A 16,433-nucleotide genomic window follows, 5' to 3' on the forward strand; every position below is an offset into this window, starting at 1 on the left:
GGATGATGATGTGGTTGGGGTCTGCTATAGACAATCAGATCAGGTGGATGAGGCTTTCTTTGGACAACTGAGAGAAGCTTCCAGATCACAAGCCCTGGTTCTCGTGGGGGACTTCAATCCCCCTGACATCTGTTGGGAGACCAATACAGCAGCACACAGTCAACCCAAGAAGTTTTTGGAGAATGTTGGGGGTAACTTCTTGGTACAAGTGCTGACAGAACCGACCAGGGGCCATGCGCAGCTTGACCTGCTGCTCACAAACAGGGAGGAACTAATAAGGGAAGTAGAGGTGGGTGACAACCTGGGAAACAGTGATCATGAGATGGTAGATTTCAGGATCCTGACCAAAGGAAGAAAGGAGAGTAGCAAAATACATACCCTGGAAGAGCAGACTGACTCCCTCAGAGATCTGATGAGCAGGATTCCCTAGGATGCTAACATGAAGGGCGAAGGAGTCCAGGAGAGCTGGCACTACTTTAAAGAATCCTTATTAAAGGCACAGGAAGAAAACATCCCAATGCGCAGCAAGAAAAGCAAATATGGTAGGCAACCAGATTGGCTTACCGGAGACATCCTTGGTGAGCTTAAACACAAAAAGGAATCTTACAAGAAGTGGAAACTTGGACAGATGACTAGGGAGGAGTATAAATATACTGCTTGAGAATGCAGGGGAGTTTTATCAGGAAGGCAAAAGTGCAATTGGAATTGCAGCTAGCAAGGGATGTGAAGGATAACAAGAAAGGTTTCTACCGGCATGTTAGCAATAAGACGGTGATCAGAGAGGTGTGGGGCCCTTACTGGATGAGGGATGTAACCTAGTGACAGATGACGTGGGAAACGCTGAAGTACTCAATGCTTTCTTTGCCACTGTATTCACGGACAAGGTCAGCTTCCAGACAAACGCGCTAGACAACACAGTATGGGAAGGAGGTGGACAGCCCTTGGTGGGGAAAGAACAAGTTAGGAACTGTTTAGAAAAGCTAAACATACACAAATCTATGGGTCCAGACTTAATGCATCCGAGGGTACCGAGGGAGTTGGCAAATATCGTTGCGGAGCCTTTGACCATTATCTTTGAAAACTCGCAGTGATCGGGAGAGATCCTGGATGATTGGAAAAAGGCAAATGTAGTGCCCATCTTCAAAAAAGGGAAGGACAATCCAGGGAAATACAGACCAGTCAGCCTCACCTCAGTCCTTGGAAAAATCATGGAGGGGATCCTCAAGGAATCCATTTTGAAGCACTTGGAAGAGGGGAAAGTGATCAGGAATGGTCAGCATGGATTCACAAAGGGAAAGTCGTCCCTGAGCAATATGATTAGCTTCTATGATGAGGTAACTGGCTCTAGATATGGGAAAGTCAGTGGATGTGATATACCTGGACTTTAACAAAGCTTTTGATATGGTCTCCCACAATATTCTCGCCAGCAAGTTAAGGGAGAATGGATTGAATAAATGGACTGTAAAATGGATAGAAAGGTGGCTAGACCGTCAGGCCCAACGGGTAGTGATCAATGGCTCGAAGTCAGGTTGGCCGTCAGTTTCTAGCGGAGTGCCCCAAGGATCTGTTCTTGAACCGGTTTTGTTCAACATGTTTATTAATGACCTGGATGAGGGGGATGGATTGCACCCTCGGCAAGTTTGCAGATGACACTAAGCTAGGGGGAGAGGTAGACACGCTGGAGGGAAGGGATCGGGTCCAGAGTGACCTGGACAGATTAGAGGATTGGGCCAAAAGAAATCTGATGAGGTTCAACAAGGAGAAGTGTAGAGTCCTGCCCCTGGGATGGAAAAATCCCAAGCATTGTTACAGGCTGGGGACTAAATGGCTAAGTAGCAGTTCTGCAGAAAAGGCCCTGGGGGTTACAGTGGATGAGAAGCTGGATGTGAGTCAACAGTGTGTCCTTGTAGCCAAGAAGGCTAATAGCATATTGGAGTGCATTAGGAGACGCATTGTCAGCAGATCCAGAGAAGTGATTATTCCCCTTTATTCGGCTCTGGTGAGGCCACATCTAGAATATTGTGTCCAGTTCTGGGGCCCCCACTACAGAAAGGATGTGGATGCACTGGAGAGGGTCCAGCGGAGAGTGACCAAAATGATTAGGGAGCTGGAGTACATGACCTCTGAGGAGAGACTGAAGGATTTGGGTTTGTTTAGTCTACAGAAGAGGAGAGTGAGGGGGGATTTGATGGCAGCCTTCAACTTCCTGAAGGGAGGTTCCAAAGAGGATGGAGAAAGGCTGTTCACAGTAGTGACGGATGGCCGAACAAGGAGTAATGGTCTCAAGTTACAGTGGGAGAGGTCTAGGTTGGATATTAGGAAAAACTATTTCATTAGGAGGGCGGTGAAGCACTGGAATGGGTTACCTAGGGAGGTGGTGGTGGAATCTCCATCCCTAGAGGTGTTTAAGTCTCAACTTGACAAAGTCCTGGCTGGGTTGATTTAGTTGGGATTGGCCCTGCCTTGGGCAGGGAGCTGGACTTGATGACCTCCTGAGAAGACCTCATAGAGAATCATCTCTATGATACTAGGTACTGAGAAATATAAGGTAAGGTGAAGAAATGTTTTCAGTTGAGGGATGTGCAAGGGAGAGGGAGAGACTAAACACCTTATTTGCTGTTCTAGCTACACATTTCTCTTTCCTTGCTTCATCCATCAGGGACCAAATATTTAAAAAAAAAAATCTAAGGCCAGTGTCATTCTATGCTTCTAAGAATGTCTCACTTCCATATTCATGTGCGCAGCTGCTTGAGTGACATGCACACATGGTGCCGGAACCAAGATCAGTCATTTAAAAGACTACACAGGCAAGTCATTCTAGAGACTACCTGGATGCTGGCACATGGGATGATATGCAAGGACAAAAAATGGTGTCATTCGATCCCTAGTTGTTTGCAGCTTTAATGTCAAGAACTTGCAGAGCACAGCCGGCTGGCAGAATCACGAGAGAAGACTCAATTCCTTGGGGAAGGCCCTTAATTTCTTTGCAAAGTGGCAGGTCCACTTTGGCAGCAGGCCTGGAATTTCCAGAGGCACCTCAAAAAGAGTTAGAACTAAGGGCCACCATAAATGAGCATTACAAAACCCACTCACAAAATGGCACCTTTAGTGGGCAGTTCGGTTGACACTCATGAATAAATGGGCCACTAAGGTTCCACTGAGTTACGGGCCTTCCAAGTCAGAGATTACAAACAATGGTTGAAATTTTCAAAAGCCACTAAGGATTCCGGCTGCCCAGCTTGAAGGCAAGGTCCCTGATTTTCATTAAATGCTAAGCATCCAGGTCTCTTTATGGTCATTGCAGTTGGGCACCCAAAATTACTAGTTACTTTTTGAAAATCTTGGCCAGTGACTTAGTCTGCATTACATTTACTAGCCCTGTTTTAACACGTATTGTCTCATTTCATTTGCTAAATTTACTGTAGACACAGGGCCCATGTGTTCTCACCCCCACCTCACGTTTAGCACTAGGATAAAACGTGATTAGCAACAGCAGTGTAAACATGTGGGCTGTGTCTAGACTGCATCCCTTTTCCATAAAAGGGATGCAAATCAGACATATCGCAATTGCAAAGAAAGCGGGGAATTTAAATCTCCCCCGCTTCATTAGCATAAAAATGGCTGCCGCTTTTTTCCGGCTCGGAGCTTTGCCTTTTCTGAAAAGATCCCTTATCCCTCACCTTAGGGAATAAGGGATCTTTCGGAAAAGGCTTTATTTTCCGAAAGATCCGCATCTAGAGGGGCACTTTTTTCCGGCAAAGCTCCGAGCCGGAAAAGAGCGGCAGCCATTTTTATGCTAATGAAGCGGGGGAGATTTAAATCCCCCGCTTCATTTGCAATTGCGATATGTCTAATTTGCATCCCTTTTACGGAAAAGGGATGCAGTCTAGACACAGCCGTGGGGGTACATAGGCTTGCAATGATGCACTTGGATCAACAGGTTATTTTAGGCCTGAATTCTCAATTACAGTATCCTAACCCTGTCCTGACTGAATAAAAAGTTTGAAAGTGGAAGGTAGCTCTCTGACCATTTCATATGGCCAGAGAAGGATAAAAAGGCCTTAGTGTCAATGAGAATTATTTCAGTTTTCCAGCCGGGCTCTTAAGACAGCACCTTTCAGCAACACCAAATTCATTCACTTATTTATTTTTAAATAAATGGAATGGAGTCCATTTAAAAAAGAATCTGGACTCCTTTAATAAGCCAAACCCCAGATAACTTGTCCTTTATCTCTGCTATGTCTAGCAAGAGTCCACCCCAGCACTGATAAGGGCTCAAACTCAGCTCTCTCTGTCCAGTCTGGTATTTTCATGTGTTCATAATCTGGATATTCCACATACTTTTCAAGCTGATGTGTTTGTGTAAATTCACACAGCAGAGGAAGAGAGAGAGGTATTCACCCCTGAATGTATTTGGAGATAGGTTTGCAAAACTGGGGTGATGAAGAGATTCCTGAGTACTCAGCAGGCAGAGAATTAACAGTCTCATAACGCTATTCTGCATCTTCTGTCCCTCCCACCCCTCTGGTCAAATGGAATAGCCCTGCTCTCCAGCAGCTTGTCACAATCAATTTAGATTGCAAACCTTTTGGGCACAGGGCCTATGGTCTTGATTCTGATCTTGCTGGCACCAGCATTAATTAGCAGTAACTCTGTTGAAATCAATCAAGTTAGAGACATGTAAAATCAGCATGAAAGGAAAATATAGCCCTATAACTTTAGTCACTATGTAAAGTACCGGGCCCTTGGAAAATGCATCTGCTGTAGAGACAATTTTTAGAAAGGATAGACTGTCTCTTACTATTACACATAAGCTGATCAAGGCAGGGTCATTTAGAGATTCTGTCCTTCACCTAACCACAGCACTGGATAATTGGGGTCAGATATATTTCTGCAAGGGAGTGGGGAAGGTACGAAGTTCCAAATAATTGCTAGGCCAGTGGTATCGCGAACCCTACCCTTCCACTTTGCAGAACAGCATAAATATGTTTGTGCATCTGTCAGTGTTGTTTGAACAAATGTAAAACTAATTACATGATAACTCACTATAAAAACAGATATACCCAGATCCGACAATGGAACAAATAGGAGGGAAAAAAGGAAGGTGGGGGGGGAAACAACACCTTCTTGCTGTGGGCCAAATTCGGTCTTCCTTTGCCCAAGGGAAGTCACTGGACCTCTCCTGGTATGAATGGAGACAGAATGTGGACATGTGTGTAACAACTATGCCTCGAAATGAGGCCATCTCATTTGAGAATTGTTACTGAAGCAGGAAAATTCTGCTCTTCCAGTGTAAATCCAAAGTGACACTATGGATTTAAAAGTCTTAGAGGGGGAAGCCATGTTAGTCTGTAACTGAAAAAACTTAAACGACAAAAGGTCCTGCAGCACCTTAGAGACTAACAACAAATGTAGATGGGATCAGGAGCTTTCGTGGGCACAACCCACTTCTTCAGATGAATGGAGCAAAGGGTCCAGAGGTACAAATAAATAGAAAAAGAAGGGATGGGAAGAGGGGGGGGGGGAATCTTGTCAATTAGCAGAAAAAGAAGGGATGGGGGAGAAGAGGGGGAAAAAAATCTTGTCAATTAGAGTGTCTGTGCTAAATGAAGCTAATAAAGTGGGCTGTGTCTGATACTTAAAGTTTGAGGTCATTAGCATGTTGAATGTAGCAGCCCATCCAGTTCAGGTCTTGGTTCAAAGCTTGATTAAAGGTGTCAAATTTGCAGATGAAGGCTAAGTTCCACAGCTTCTCTTTCCAACTGGTTTTTGAAATTGCTCCGTAAGAGTCAATTCACTTTGAGAGCCATTAATGAATGCCTGGGCAGGTCAAAATCGTGTCTACGTGTTACGATTTTGAATATCTGATTTGTGTCCATTCGTCCTTTGTCATAGGGACGGTCCAGTCTGGCCAATATCCATGGCAGAGGGGCATTGCTGGCACTTGATGGCATAGATCACATTAGAGGATGTGCAGTAGTATGAGCGTCTGATGTGATGGCTTATGTGCTTAGGTCCTGTGATGATATCACTTGTATAGATGTGTGGACAGAGTTGGCACTGGAGTTTACTGGGATAGTATGATTGAGGTGTGCTGTGTGGTTGCTGGAAATTATTTGTTTCAAGTTAGGGGGTTGTCTGTAGGCGAGGACTGGCCTGTCCCGCAAGGCCTGAGAGAGTGAGGGGCCATTTTCCAGGAGAGGTTGTAGTTTGTTAATGATGCGCTGGAGGGGTTTAAGTTGGGGCCTGTAGGTGATGACTAGAGTGTTCTGTTACTTTGTTTGGCGGCTCTCGAAGAAGCTGATGCCTGAGTATTCGTCTGGCTCTGTTGATCTGTTTTTTCATCTTCCCAGGTGGGTATTTAAGTTTTAAGAACGCCTAATAGAGATCCTGTAGGTGTTTGTCTCTGTCTGTAGGACTGGAGCAAATCCGGTTGTATCTTAGGGCCTGGCTGTAAACGATTGGAAGATGGTGTCTTGGATGGAAGCTAGAGGCATGTAGGTAAGTATAACAGGTGGTAGGTTTCCAGTATCATGTGGTGACAATGCAGCCGACATTTAATTCTACTAGAGTGTCAAGGAAGTGGATCTCTTTGTGTGGACTGGTCCAGGCTAAGTTTGATGGTGGGATGAAGTTGTTGAAATCCCTATGGAATTCTTCAAGGGTCTCCTTCCCATGGGTCCATATGATGATGTTACCAATGTTGCGTAAGGATACTATGGGGCGAGACCTGAGGAAACATTGTTAGAGATCAGTCATAAAGATGTTGGCATATTATGGGGCCGTGCAGGTGCCCATAGCTGTGCCACTGCCTTGAAGATATAAATTGTCCCCAAGTTGGAAATAGTTGTGGGTGAGGATAAAGTCACAGAGCTCAGTCATGAGGTGTGAAGTGGTGTCATCAGGGATTGTGTTCCTGACCATGGATTTAGTTACACTGATGACAGTAGTTACCACTCACCAGAGTAAGAATAGAGGGAGCCCTTAGTGAAAAACTCAGGAGTACCAGCACTGTAAAAAATCATTGGGTCTGCTTCTCCTCTTGCACTGGTGTACTTGATTCAAATAGATTTACACTGGGGTAAGAGAGAGGAGAATCAGTTCTTTTGTTTGATAAAAGTGCCTGACCATGAGAATTTTATACAGTTTGCAGAGATTTATGATGCAGAAAATCAAATTACCTTGAGTCCTGTGTCTTTGCACTTGCCAGCTTTTTCCCATCAGAGTGTAAATAACGTCTGACAACTGATCATTAAAGAGAAAGTTACCTCACATCAGGCACCAAACAGTGCTCATGGTACTGACCAGGGCTGAATTCACACCTGTAGCACATCAGCAAAGAGCTCTTTATCCCATTACTTTGAGTGACTTGAAATAAACAACCCAGTGCAAACATAACATGGCAAGAAAGACACACTGTATGCACTGGGGCAATTTATGTGGCCATGGATTTTCTAAAGACGACTGACAAGAGTTTGGCTTCCACCTCAACCCAGTTAATCCAATGTAACGGAGTGGACAATCAGGCTCCCAGAGTAGCTAGCAAGAATCAGATGACTAGCTCCTCCATGACTCAAGTTATGGTGGTATGACTCCATTGGAATTGGAGAGCCTCGCTTCACACAGTCAGCATACCAGGTTCTGAGCACTGTTTAACCAGATGCTGGCTGTGACTGGGCTCCTGTACAAGTTCTGTTTACAGGCCTCACTACTTTAGCTCCACACGACAGACCTTAGGAAATCATCTGTCCTTTATTGTTAATGCACAAACTAAAGCCAATAAGTGTTTGGCCTAATTTGAAGCCTCGTCTTTCCAGCTTCCTAAAAGCAGTTTGGGGTCAAACAAAAACATGTCAGGCTTTGTGAAAACAGGATTAAAGTGGTTCGACAATCACCGATTGCATATTTACAATGCAACTTTCCGAGTTTGTTGCCGGAAAGCGAAGTCAACAGTGATGCTCAAACACCACAACAATTACGGCTTCTGAATGTGATGAGACTAAGAGCATGTCTATATTTATCGGAAGATCGACGTTCCAGAGGTCGATCTTTTGGTGTTTGATTTATAGGCCCGTAAATCTAATTATGTAGCTGGAGTTGCATACTTTAAGCTGACCTTCCTGGTCTAGTGTAGACCAGGTCTAAGGTCTTTCTACATCATCTCTATCACTTGAGATCATCCCAATGCAAACACAACTGCAGAAGGATTGTTCTGTGGCAATCACAAGTCAGCAAAGATAGATCAGTTTTTCAGTCAGTCAATCTACAGCGCCATTTCAAGTGGCCACAAACAAGGAATGAAATGACTCCTAAAGGCCAATGACCCCCACCACTAGGCAATGCTAAAGAGGCACTCTGGTGGGGAATGGTGTAAAGGCAGCTTGTCCCACTATAGCAGAACAAGTGTGTACAGGCAGTCCCCGGGTTACGTACAAGATAGGGACTGTAGGTCTGTTCTTAAGTTGAATCTGTATGTAAGTCGGAACTGGCGTCCAGATTCAGCCGCTGCTGAAACTGAACAGTTTCAACAGCGGCTGAATCTGGACACCAGTTCTGACTTACATACAGATTCAACTTAAGAACCCCAGGCGTCCCCAAGTCAGCTGCTGCTGAAACTGATCAGCGGCTGATTCCAGGAAGCCCGGAGCAGAGCAACTCTGCCTCGGGCTTCCTGTAGTCAGCGCTGGTCAGTTTCAGCAGCGGCTAACTTGGGGATGCCTGGGGCAGAGCAGCTCGGGTGCTGCTGGGTTGGTCCAGTAGCGCGGCCGCTCCTTGGCACTACTGGACCAACCCAGCAGCACCCCAGCTGCTCTGCCCCAGGTGTCCTGATTCAGCCACTGCTGAAACTGATCAGCAGCGGCTGAATCAGGACTCCTGGGGCAGAGCAGCTGGGGTGCTGCCAGGTTGGTCCAGTAGCGCTAAGGAGCAGTGCTGCGGGACCAACCGGCAGCGCCCCACCTGCTCTACCACAGGCCCCGGGCTTTGCTCCACGTCTCCCTGGTCTGCTAGGGGGGAGGGGGGCACTAGCTGCGTCCCCCCCCAGCAGACCAGGGAGACGCGGAGCAAAGCCGCGGAGGAACCGGCCGGACCCGCGGCACTTCCAGCTGATCTGGAAGCGGCCGCGGGTCCGGTCCCGGGTCCTCCGCCGCTTTGCTCCGCGTCTCCCTGGTCTGCTGTCTCCCCCAGCAGACCAGGGAGATGGGGAGCAGCTTTTCTCGCCCCAGAGGAGGCGGGCGGCGGGACCAGGCGTCCCGCCGCTCCAGTCCTCCGGGGCGAGAAAATCTCCGTTCTTAACTGCGGATCCGACATAAGTCGGATCTGCGTAACTCAGGGACTGCCTGTATCTTACTCAACTTGGAGGCTTTACAGAGACGTCACTAGAAAAAAAAAACCCTCTCCTCCTACTTAGGGTATCTCTACACTGCACGATTATTTCAAAATAAGCTATTCCAGAGTTATTCCGAAATAGCTTATTTCAAAATAGCACATCTACGCTGCAGGAAAACCTCAAAATTAGTCCGAGGCAGGCTTCCCTAATATAGATGTGCTATCTTGATTTAGAGCCTCAGGAGGCCCCGGTGAGGGGCTATTTTGAAATAGCAGCAGTGGAGTGGTCTACACATGCCTTATTTCAAAATAGCTATTTCAGAACAGGTGTTATTCCTCATAGAATGAGGTTAACAGATTTCAGAATAAGCTCTCTGTTATTTCAAAATTATTTCGAAATAACAGAGTGGCTGTTTAGACTCTTGCATTGTTATTTCGAAATAACGCTAGTTATCTCAAAATAATGGTGCAGTGTAGGCACACCCTCAGAAGAGAATTTCATTTCCTATTCCTTGCAGGATGTGTGTCATCCATTTGTTGTAGAAGCAGCAAACTTCAGTGCAGATCAGGACAATGGGGATTCTTACATTTTCCTCTGAAGCACCTGCTATCAGCCACTAGCAGAGACAGGATTCCTATCTGGCAATCCATACACCTTAAATCATATGCAGATAACAGGCCAAAATTCTCTGCTAGTATAAATTGGCACAATTCTACTGAAGTCAGTGGAGATGCACTTGTTTACATCAATAAAAACCTGACAATACCCTTTATATTTCTGTAGCACCTTTTATTCTGAAGGAACCTCAAGTGGTTTAGATCTATATCTACACAACCACTGAAATGAAGTGAATGGTGAAGAGGAGGTGGTTGCAGACAGTGAAGAGGAGGTGGTGTGCACACAGCATGCACTACAAATGTTGGAGGTAGGACATGTTAGCGATAGGGAAATACCCAACTCCTATAAAAAGTGTAACAGGTTCTGTCAGAGCAGAACCCAGGTTCAAAGGAAACCTTTGAACACAAGTTACACAGATCTAAGTTCATCTTCCTTGGAAAGTTGAGTTGATTTTATTTAGATTCCAATCTGCAGTTCCAGGGAGTATAAGTATCACAGAGAGTGCAGTAAGTTAGTATTTATATCTAAGCAGTCTGCTCACAAAATGGTTAGAAGACAGAGCCAGGATTACCTGGTTTCCTATACTCTGCTCTGCCACTGACTCACTGGCATACCTTCAGCTAGTCAATATGTCTTCCCATACCTCAGTTTCCTCATCTGTACAATGGGGATGAGGATACTAACTCACAACTGTAGACCACTTTGAGATCCAGGGCTGAAGAGTGAAAATGCAAAGTATGGTAAAAAAATTATTTTCAGGAATTAAGAAATATAGCAAAATGTGTGCCCATCTATCTGTAGGAAAGAGCACTTAATCATATTCTACAGAAAGAAGGGGACTGTATAACTAGGGAAGAGAAGCAAATTGTGAGAACAAAAGAACTATTTTGTGTTGAAATTACAAAATGCAAACTTATGTTCTGCTTCCTGATAACAGAAGCTGCACAGCTGAGATCTAAAACCACACGGGAGACAAAAACAGCTTTCTTGGCAGGTGATTTTTGTATCCAGAATTCCTGTTGGAAAGATCTTTACTACTAAGTAACTGATTAAGAATACGTGTTAGGGTAATACTCAGCTACCGTTATTTAAAAGCAAGTCTAAAAATTGATTGCCCACCCTTGCAACATTGGATTCTTTGTTTCCCCATTTACCGTGAACTCACCATGCATAAAAAAAAGCTCATTTATTTTACAGCTTTTGTGACTACCTCAGAGCATCCACACTTTATTATTATTTCAGGCAAATAACCCATTTAAAGCATTTTAAAATAAATAAATCCGGGAACAGGCGCTTAGAGGTCATGCGCCACCTAGTGTCCCATCTGAGACTGTAATGGGCACAACAGAACTCATGGCCTGATGGAAAGCCAACTGCAGAAGGCCCACTACAGAAGCAAAGGGAAAGAAGGTGGATGGCTTATTTAATGAGCTCAGCACCCAGTGTGCTGGGCCATTCTGAATATCTAATTCCAAGTGACTGCTCTTTCCCCAACCACAGGGAGTCTGTGGCATAGCCAGGAACTGACCAAGGTCTCCCACTGCACTTCTTTAGCCACAAGATGATCCTGCCAACAGTCACTAATCATCCCCAACACTGATTTGCATGACTGATGTAATTCACCACCACCTAGCTCCTTTCACTGGAGGACAGTCAAAACATGAACAAGACAGTTGAAAAGTGACATACATTTTAATTTAAACACAAGCTAAATACACACACAGAATTGTCCTTCAGAATTTAACCTTTCCATCAAATTTATATTATGGAGTAGCTGTTCCTCAAATATTCACTTTGCACACATCCCTAGACATGCATTTATGTTTCCCTTGGAGCACAAAGTGATAGTTGGATAAGTCCGTACAGTTCACTTTAGACTAAACAGTCCAAAACTAACTATGCATACAAATTTGCTTGATTTTAGTCCTTCTTTGTCATAAGAGCCATTAACTGTTGCAGTGTAACCTAATAACAGTAATATGTATGTCTAGAACTTAAAAGTGACCAGATACTCAGGTCACAAAATTCCATCTGATTTACCAATGGCTAAACTCCTGGCCCTGTTGAAGTCAGCAGGAGTGCCATTGACTTCAGTGGGGCCAAGATTTCATGCAATACAAAATGGATCCACAATAGATGGATTATGAAGTGCACCTCAATACACACACAGTTGGAAAGATCTTTACTAGTGTGTTAACAGGGCCATATCTCTCTCTGGTATTTCTAAACTGCCTGTCTTCAGATCATTCCTGCTTCACCTTTGTCTCGTCATGTTTATTGAAGACTTATGAGGGTTTACGGTTTTAGAGGGACATGCTGCACCTTCTAACAAATACAGGCAGTCCCCGACTTACTTATGTCGGATCCGCACTTACGAACGGAGCTCTCTCGCCCCGGAGCTTGCAGGCAGCGGTCCCGCCACCTCGACCTCCGGGGCGAGAAAAGCTGCTCCTGGTGCCCCTGGTCTGCTGGGGACCGTCTCCAGCAGACCAGGGACACCAGGAGCAAAGCTGCAGCGGTGGCGGGGTCCCGCGCCTCTGAGGCTTTGCCAGAGCAAAGCCTCAGAGGCGCGGCACGCCGCTGCGGCTTTGCTCCCCGTGTCCCTGGTCTGCTGGGGGGGAAGGGGGGGCGCAGCTAGTGTGCCCCCCCCAGCAGACCAGGCTTTTGTTGTGGACCCTGGGGCAGAGCAGCTGGGGTGCTGCCGGTTGGTCCCGCAGCGCCGCTCTGGGCACTACTGGACCAACCCGGCAGCACCCCAGCTGCTCTGCCCCAGGCATCCTGATTCAGCCGCTGCTGGTCAGTTTCAGCAGCGGCTGAATCAGGACGCCTGGGGCAGAGCAGCTGGGGTGCTGCTGGGTTGGTCCAGTAGCGCCGAGGAGCGGCCGCGCTACTGGACCAACCCAGCAGCACCCCAGCTGCTCTGCCCCAGGCATCCCCAAGTCAGCCACTGCTGAAACTGACCAGCGCTGACTACAGGAAGCCCGAGGCAGAGTTGCTCTGCCCCGGGCTTCCTGGAATCAGCCGCTGATCAGTTTCAGCAGCAGCTGACTTGGGGATGCCTGGGGTTCTTAAGTTGAATCTGTATGTAAGTCAGAACTGGCGTCCAGATTCAGCCGCTGTTGAAACTGATCAGTTTCAGCAGCGGCTGAATCTGGACGCCAGTTCCGACTTACATACAGATTCAACTTAAGAACAAACCTACAGTCCCTATCTTGTACGTAACCCGGGGACTGCCTGTACATTCAGCTATGTTTCAGCAAGGAAAGGTTTTACTCAGAGGAAAGCGGGAGCTAGACGGACAAAGCCAAATTTGTGCCCTGCTGAACTAGCAGCATTTCAGATGAGATTTTCAAAAGGGACTTACAAGGCAGCCAACTTCCCACTAAAATTCACGTCTTATTTTCTCTCTTCTCTTCTTAGCTTCCACAATGTCCAGTTAATATTCCAGGTAAACTGCACTAATGTTAGCCCATCCAAGGTGCCAGGTTGAAAGGTAAGGGAGGAACAGTTTGCCAAACAACTATCTTTTTGCAAAGTATTAAACCAGGATCCATTCTGCATATTATATGTACAGATGAAAGGCATTTGAGGATTTTATAAATGCTGAAGAAGCTAAATAACAACTTGCATGAAGTAAGAGACCAATACAGTGATGAGAGTGATAATAGAACCCAACTGGTCCTGATTTCCAGTCCCCTATTCTAAATTATTAGACTCACTTTAAAATGTAAACTATTAAAAACTTTTCAGACAATATATCAAAATGGCATACCATATTCTTTCTACCAGGACAGGGTCAATGATCCAGGACAGGCTCAATGATCCAGCAGCTGTCTAGCTTATGAGAAGATACTAGTGTAAATCATTATTAGGCCCAAGATGTAGAAAAATACGCCAAGTAAATTGCAAACTTAATAAGAGAAGCTGGCTTAACATTAAATAAGACTTTGCCTTCTACTACGAAGAATGGATTAGAAGAGCCAAAAACGGATATGTTGGGTCTTTGTTCTCTATTGACACAAAAATGCCACTTGCGCAAAATGGGTGTGAAATGCTGACACAGATTTGGTAGCATATTACATTCACTTTGTACAGGTGCAGTGGTGAACCAGGACCATTGTTTCCTGTAATTCTTTATAACACCCTCATTTTCACCAATGGCTGCATTTAGCATGTAATGGAATAGAAGAGTTTCTGCACATCTCCTTCAGCAATGAAAGGAAAGCACATTTGAAATACTTAAGCTGTTGCATGAATGGAAGGGATTCTTCATAACATCTAAAATCATTTCTCCCTATTGATCTTTGGAAGATCAGAAAATTAATTTTCTGAGACAGTTAATCTTCTTTCCATTAGACCCATGTACATGGGTGGCTATTGTCAGGTTGCTCATGGGTGATTATACAAGACTTCTCCCTCCCTGGAAGAATAACATTTGTTTTGGAAGAGAAACACAGGATTCAAGTGTAATTCACTAAAATACCTCCATTATACTTTTGGCCTTCCAAATTTGACACAGATTGTTTTATCTTTTAATGGCCAGGAGCATAACCAAGTGAAAGCTGGTCACAAATAAATAAGAAATCCTGAACTAGTAGTGGAGAGAGATGGCAAAGCTTCGGGTCACAGAGTCTTTATAAAAGCCTTTACCTGTGAGAGAAAGAGAGCACCTTTTATAAAAGTGCAATTTTTAATCACACTGCACAAAACGCATGCAACGAAAACCTAAGCAGTTCTAGATTTCATTCAAAAAAAGTTATTTGTTAAGGATTTATCACAAGGACTTCAAAGTTAGATTATTTTCTTAGGAATACTGATAGATCAATCAACTTTAGCTGGTCTTAAAATTTTTTAACCTGGACAGGATCAATGAAGAAGATATCATTATTTTTATTGTAGTAGTGCTCAAAATTCACCATCAAGGTCAAGGTTCCCATTGTGACAGGAACTATACAAACACACACGAAGATTACAATCAAGCATAACATTTTTTCATATATATTTTAAGAGAGCAGGTAATAACACTGCCCTGTACTCACATTTAATAAGTCTGTGAAATGTAACTTGTTCAACACACAAAATAGTGGTAGAATACAATCCCACCAATGTGTTCCCTGGGAGAATATCAGCATTTCCCCTCTAGCAAGCTAGCCACCTCATCAATGCAACTTACCTGAAAATATAAGCTTCCTTTTGTGGGAATGGGAATAGAATAATACTATCTTCTGTAACTTTCAAAAATAAGTAGTCCTGTGGCATCTTAGAGACTAACAAATATAGAGAGAGTATCATGAAGCGGATTTTGCTCATGCAAGCTCATCAGATGATGAGATGGAGAACGGGGTGGGGGGGGGGAAAGAGGAGGGGAGTACCTGTCAACTGTAGGACCAGTGCTAATGAGGCTAATTAAGTGAGCTGCAAGTGTCCCATTCTTGGCTTTTGATGTGAAAATGCAGTTTAGAGGCAGGGGAGACTGGCTTTATAATGTGACATCCAGTTAAAATCTTTGTTCAAGCCCAGGGAAACAGTGTCAAATTTGTAGATTAATACCAAAACTCTCTTCTGTGTTTGTACAGCACCTAGCACAATGGATTCTTGGTCCACAATTGTGGTTCCTAGACACCTGCCACAATATAAATAGTAATAAAAATGGACAAACATCCTACTCTTAAACAAATAAGCCTCCACTATCGACTTCACTATGGTAGAATTCATGCTGTATTTTCACTGATCAGAGGCGTAATAGTCATCTTCTATTTATATAGCACTTCTCATTCTTGAGGAGTCTGAAGTTTTAAAATCTATTCAGAGGGATAATTTTTATACAGTATTGAAATGCAGAATACAAAAATGCTACAGTTTAGGGTAGAAAACTGGAAAATCTTATTCAATAGCAACTTCAGGGGGAATTTACACAGATAGGATATCACCATTTGGTCAACAGGAGAAAAAGTATGCCTTTCAAGAAATGCTGGGAGATCTTTAGGGTCATAGATAAGACATAAAACTAAAGGCCTGACTATAAGTCATCATCTGTAGCAGCACAGCATCTCTTAATACCCAGTCTGGATGCTGGAGACAGTAGCTAGCATACAGTGAAGCATGCCACCTACTTCATGCAGCACCTGGAAGTCTTTGTCCAATTGCTGATCACACCTGACTGATTAGCTTGTGGGATTGAATGGGATCAGAACATAAGATGGTATTGCTGAAGGGACAGGCCAAGCTGATAGTAATCTGTTATGTGGTGTTCTACTAGAAGGAGAAAGACATGCAAAAGAGAAAGAAAATATTCCTGTCCCACATATGTCTAATTCTGTATTTTACATTAATAGCAAAAATGAGCTGGTGTCATTAATGCTTACCTTCCTAATGAGTTCTTCTTGTTCAGCTGGGTCATCTTCAAAATCACTATTGACATCAAGCACCAAGACAGGAGCATTCTTTAGGTTTTCAAAGTGGACCCTGAAAAAAAACAAAAAAAAAC

At 44.4% G+C, this 16,433-nt stretch overlaps 1 protein-coding gene across 9 annotated transcripts in view; it reads right to left on the bottom strand.

Annotated features, from left to right (window-relative positions):
- Positions 1–16,433, bottom strand: part of DGUOK (deoxyguanosine kinase) — a 37,682-nt gene that overhangs the window by 8,540 nt on the left and 12,709 nt on the right. For 3 of the 9 annotated variants that reach the window (XR_012897967.1, XR_012897973.1, XR_012897972.1), the window contains 3 exons: positions 16,312–16,411; positions 15,120–15,569; positions 13,106–14,596 (listed from right to left, as the gene is read on the bottom strand). Coding sequence is in view for 2 of the 9 variants with exons in the window: in XM_075910913.1 (XP_075767028.1) it covers positions 6,695–6,730; positions 16,312–16,411 (136 nt within the window). In the remaining 7 variants the exon portion in view is untranslated. Of the gene's footprint in view, positions 1–3,873; positions 6,731–13,105; positions 14,597–15,119; positions 15,570–16,059; positions 16,199–16,311; positions 16,412–16,433 lie in introns of those variants that run through there. The other 6 variants (XR_012897968.1, XR_012897970.1, XR_012897971.1 and 3 more) reach the window with 6 other exon arrangements.

This window comes from Pelodiscus sinensis, chromosome 28 (assembly GCF_049634645.1).
Source record: "Pelodiscus sinensis isolate JC-2024 chromosome 28, ASM4963464v1, whole genome shotgun sequence".
Classification (NCBI taxonomy): Eukaryota; Metazoa; Chordata; order Testudines; family Trionychidae; genus Pelodiscus; species Pelodiscus sinensis.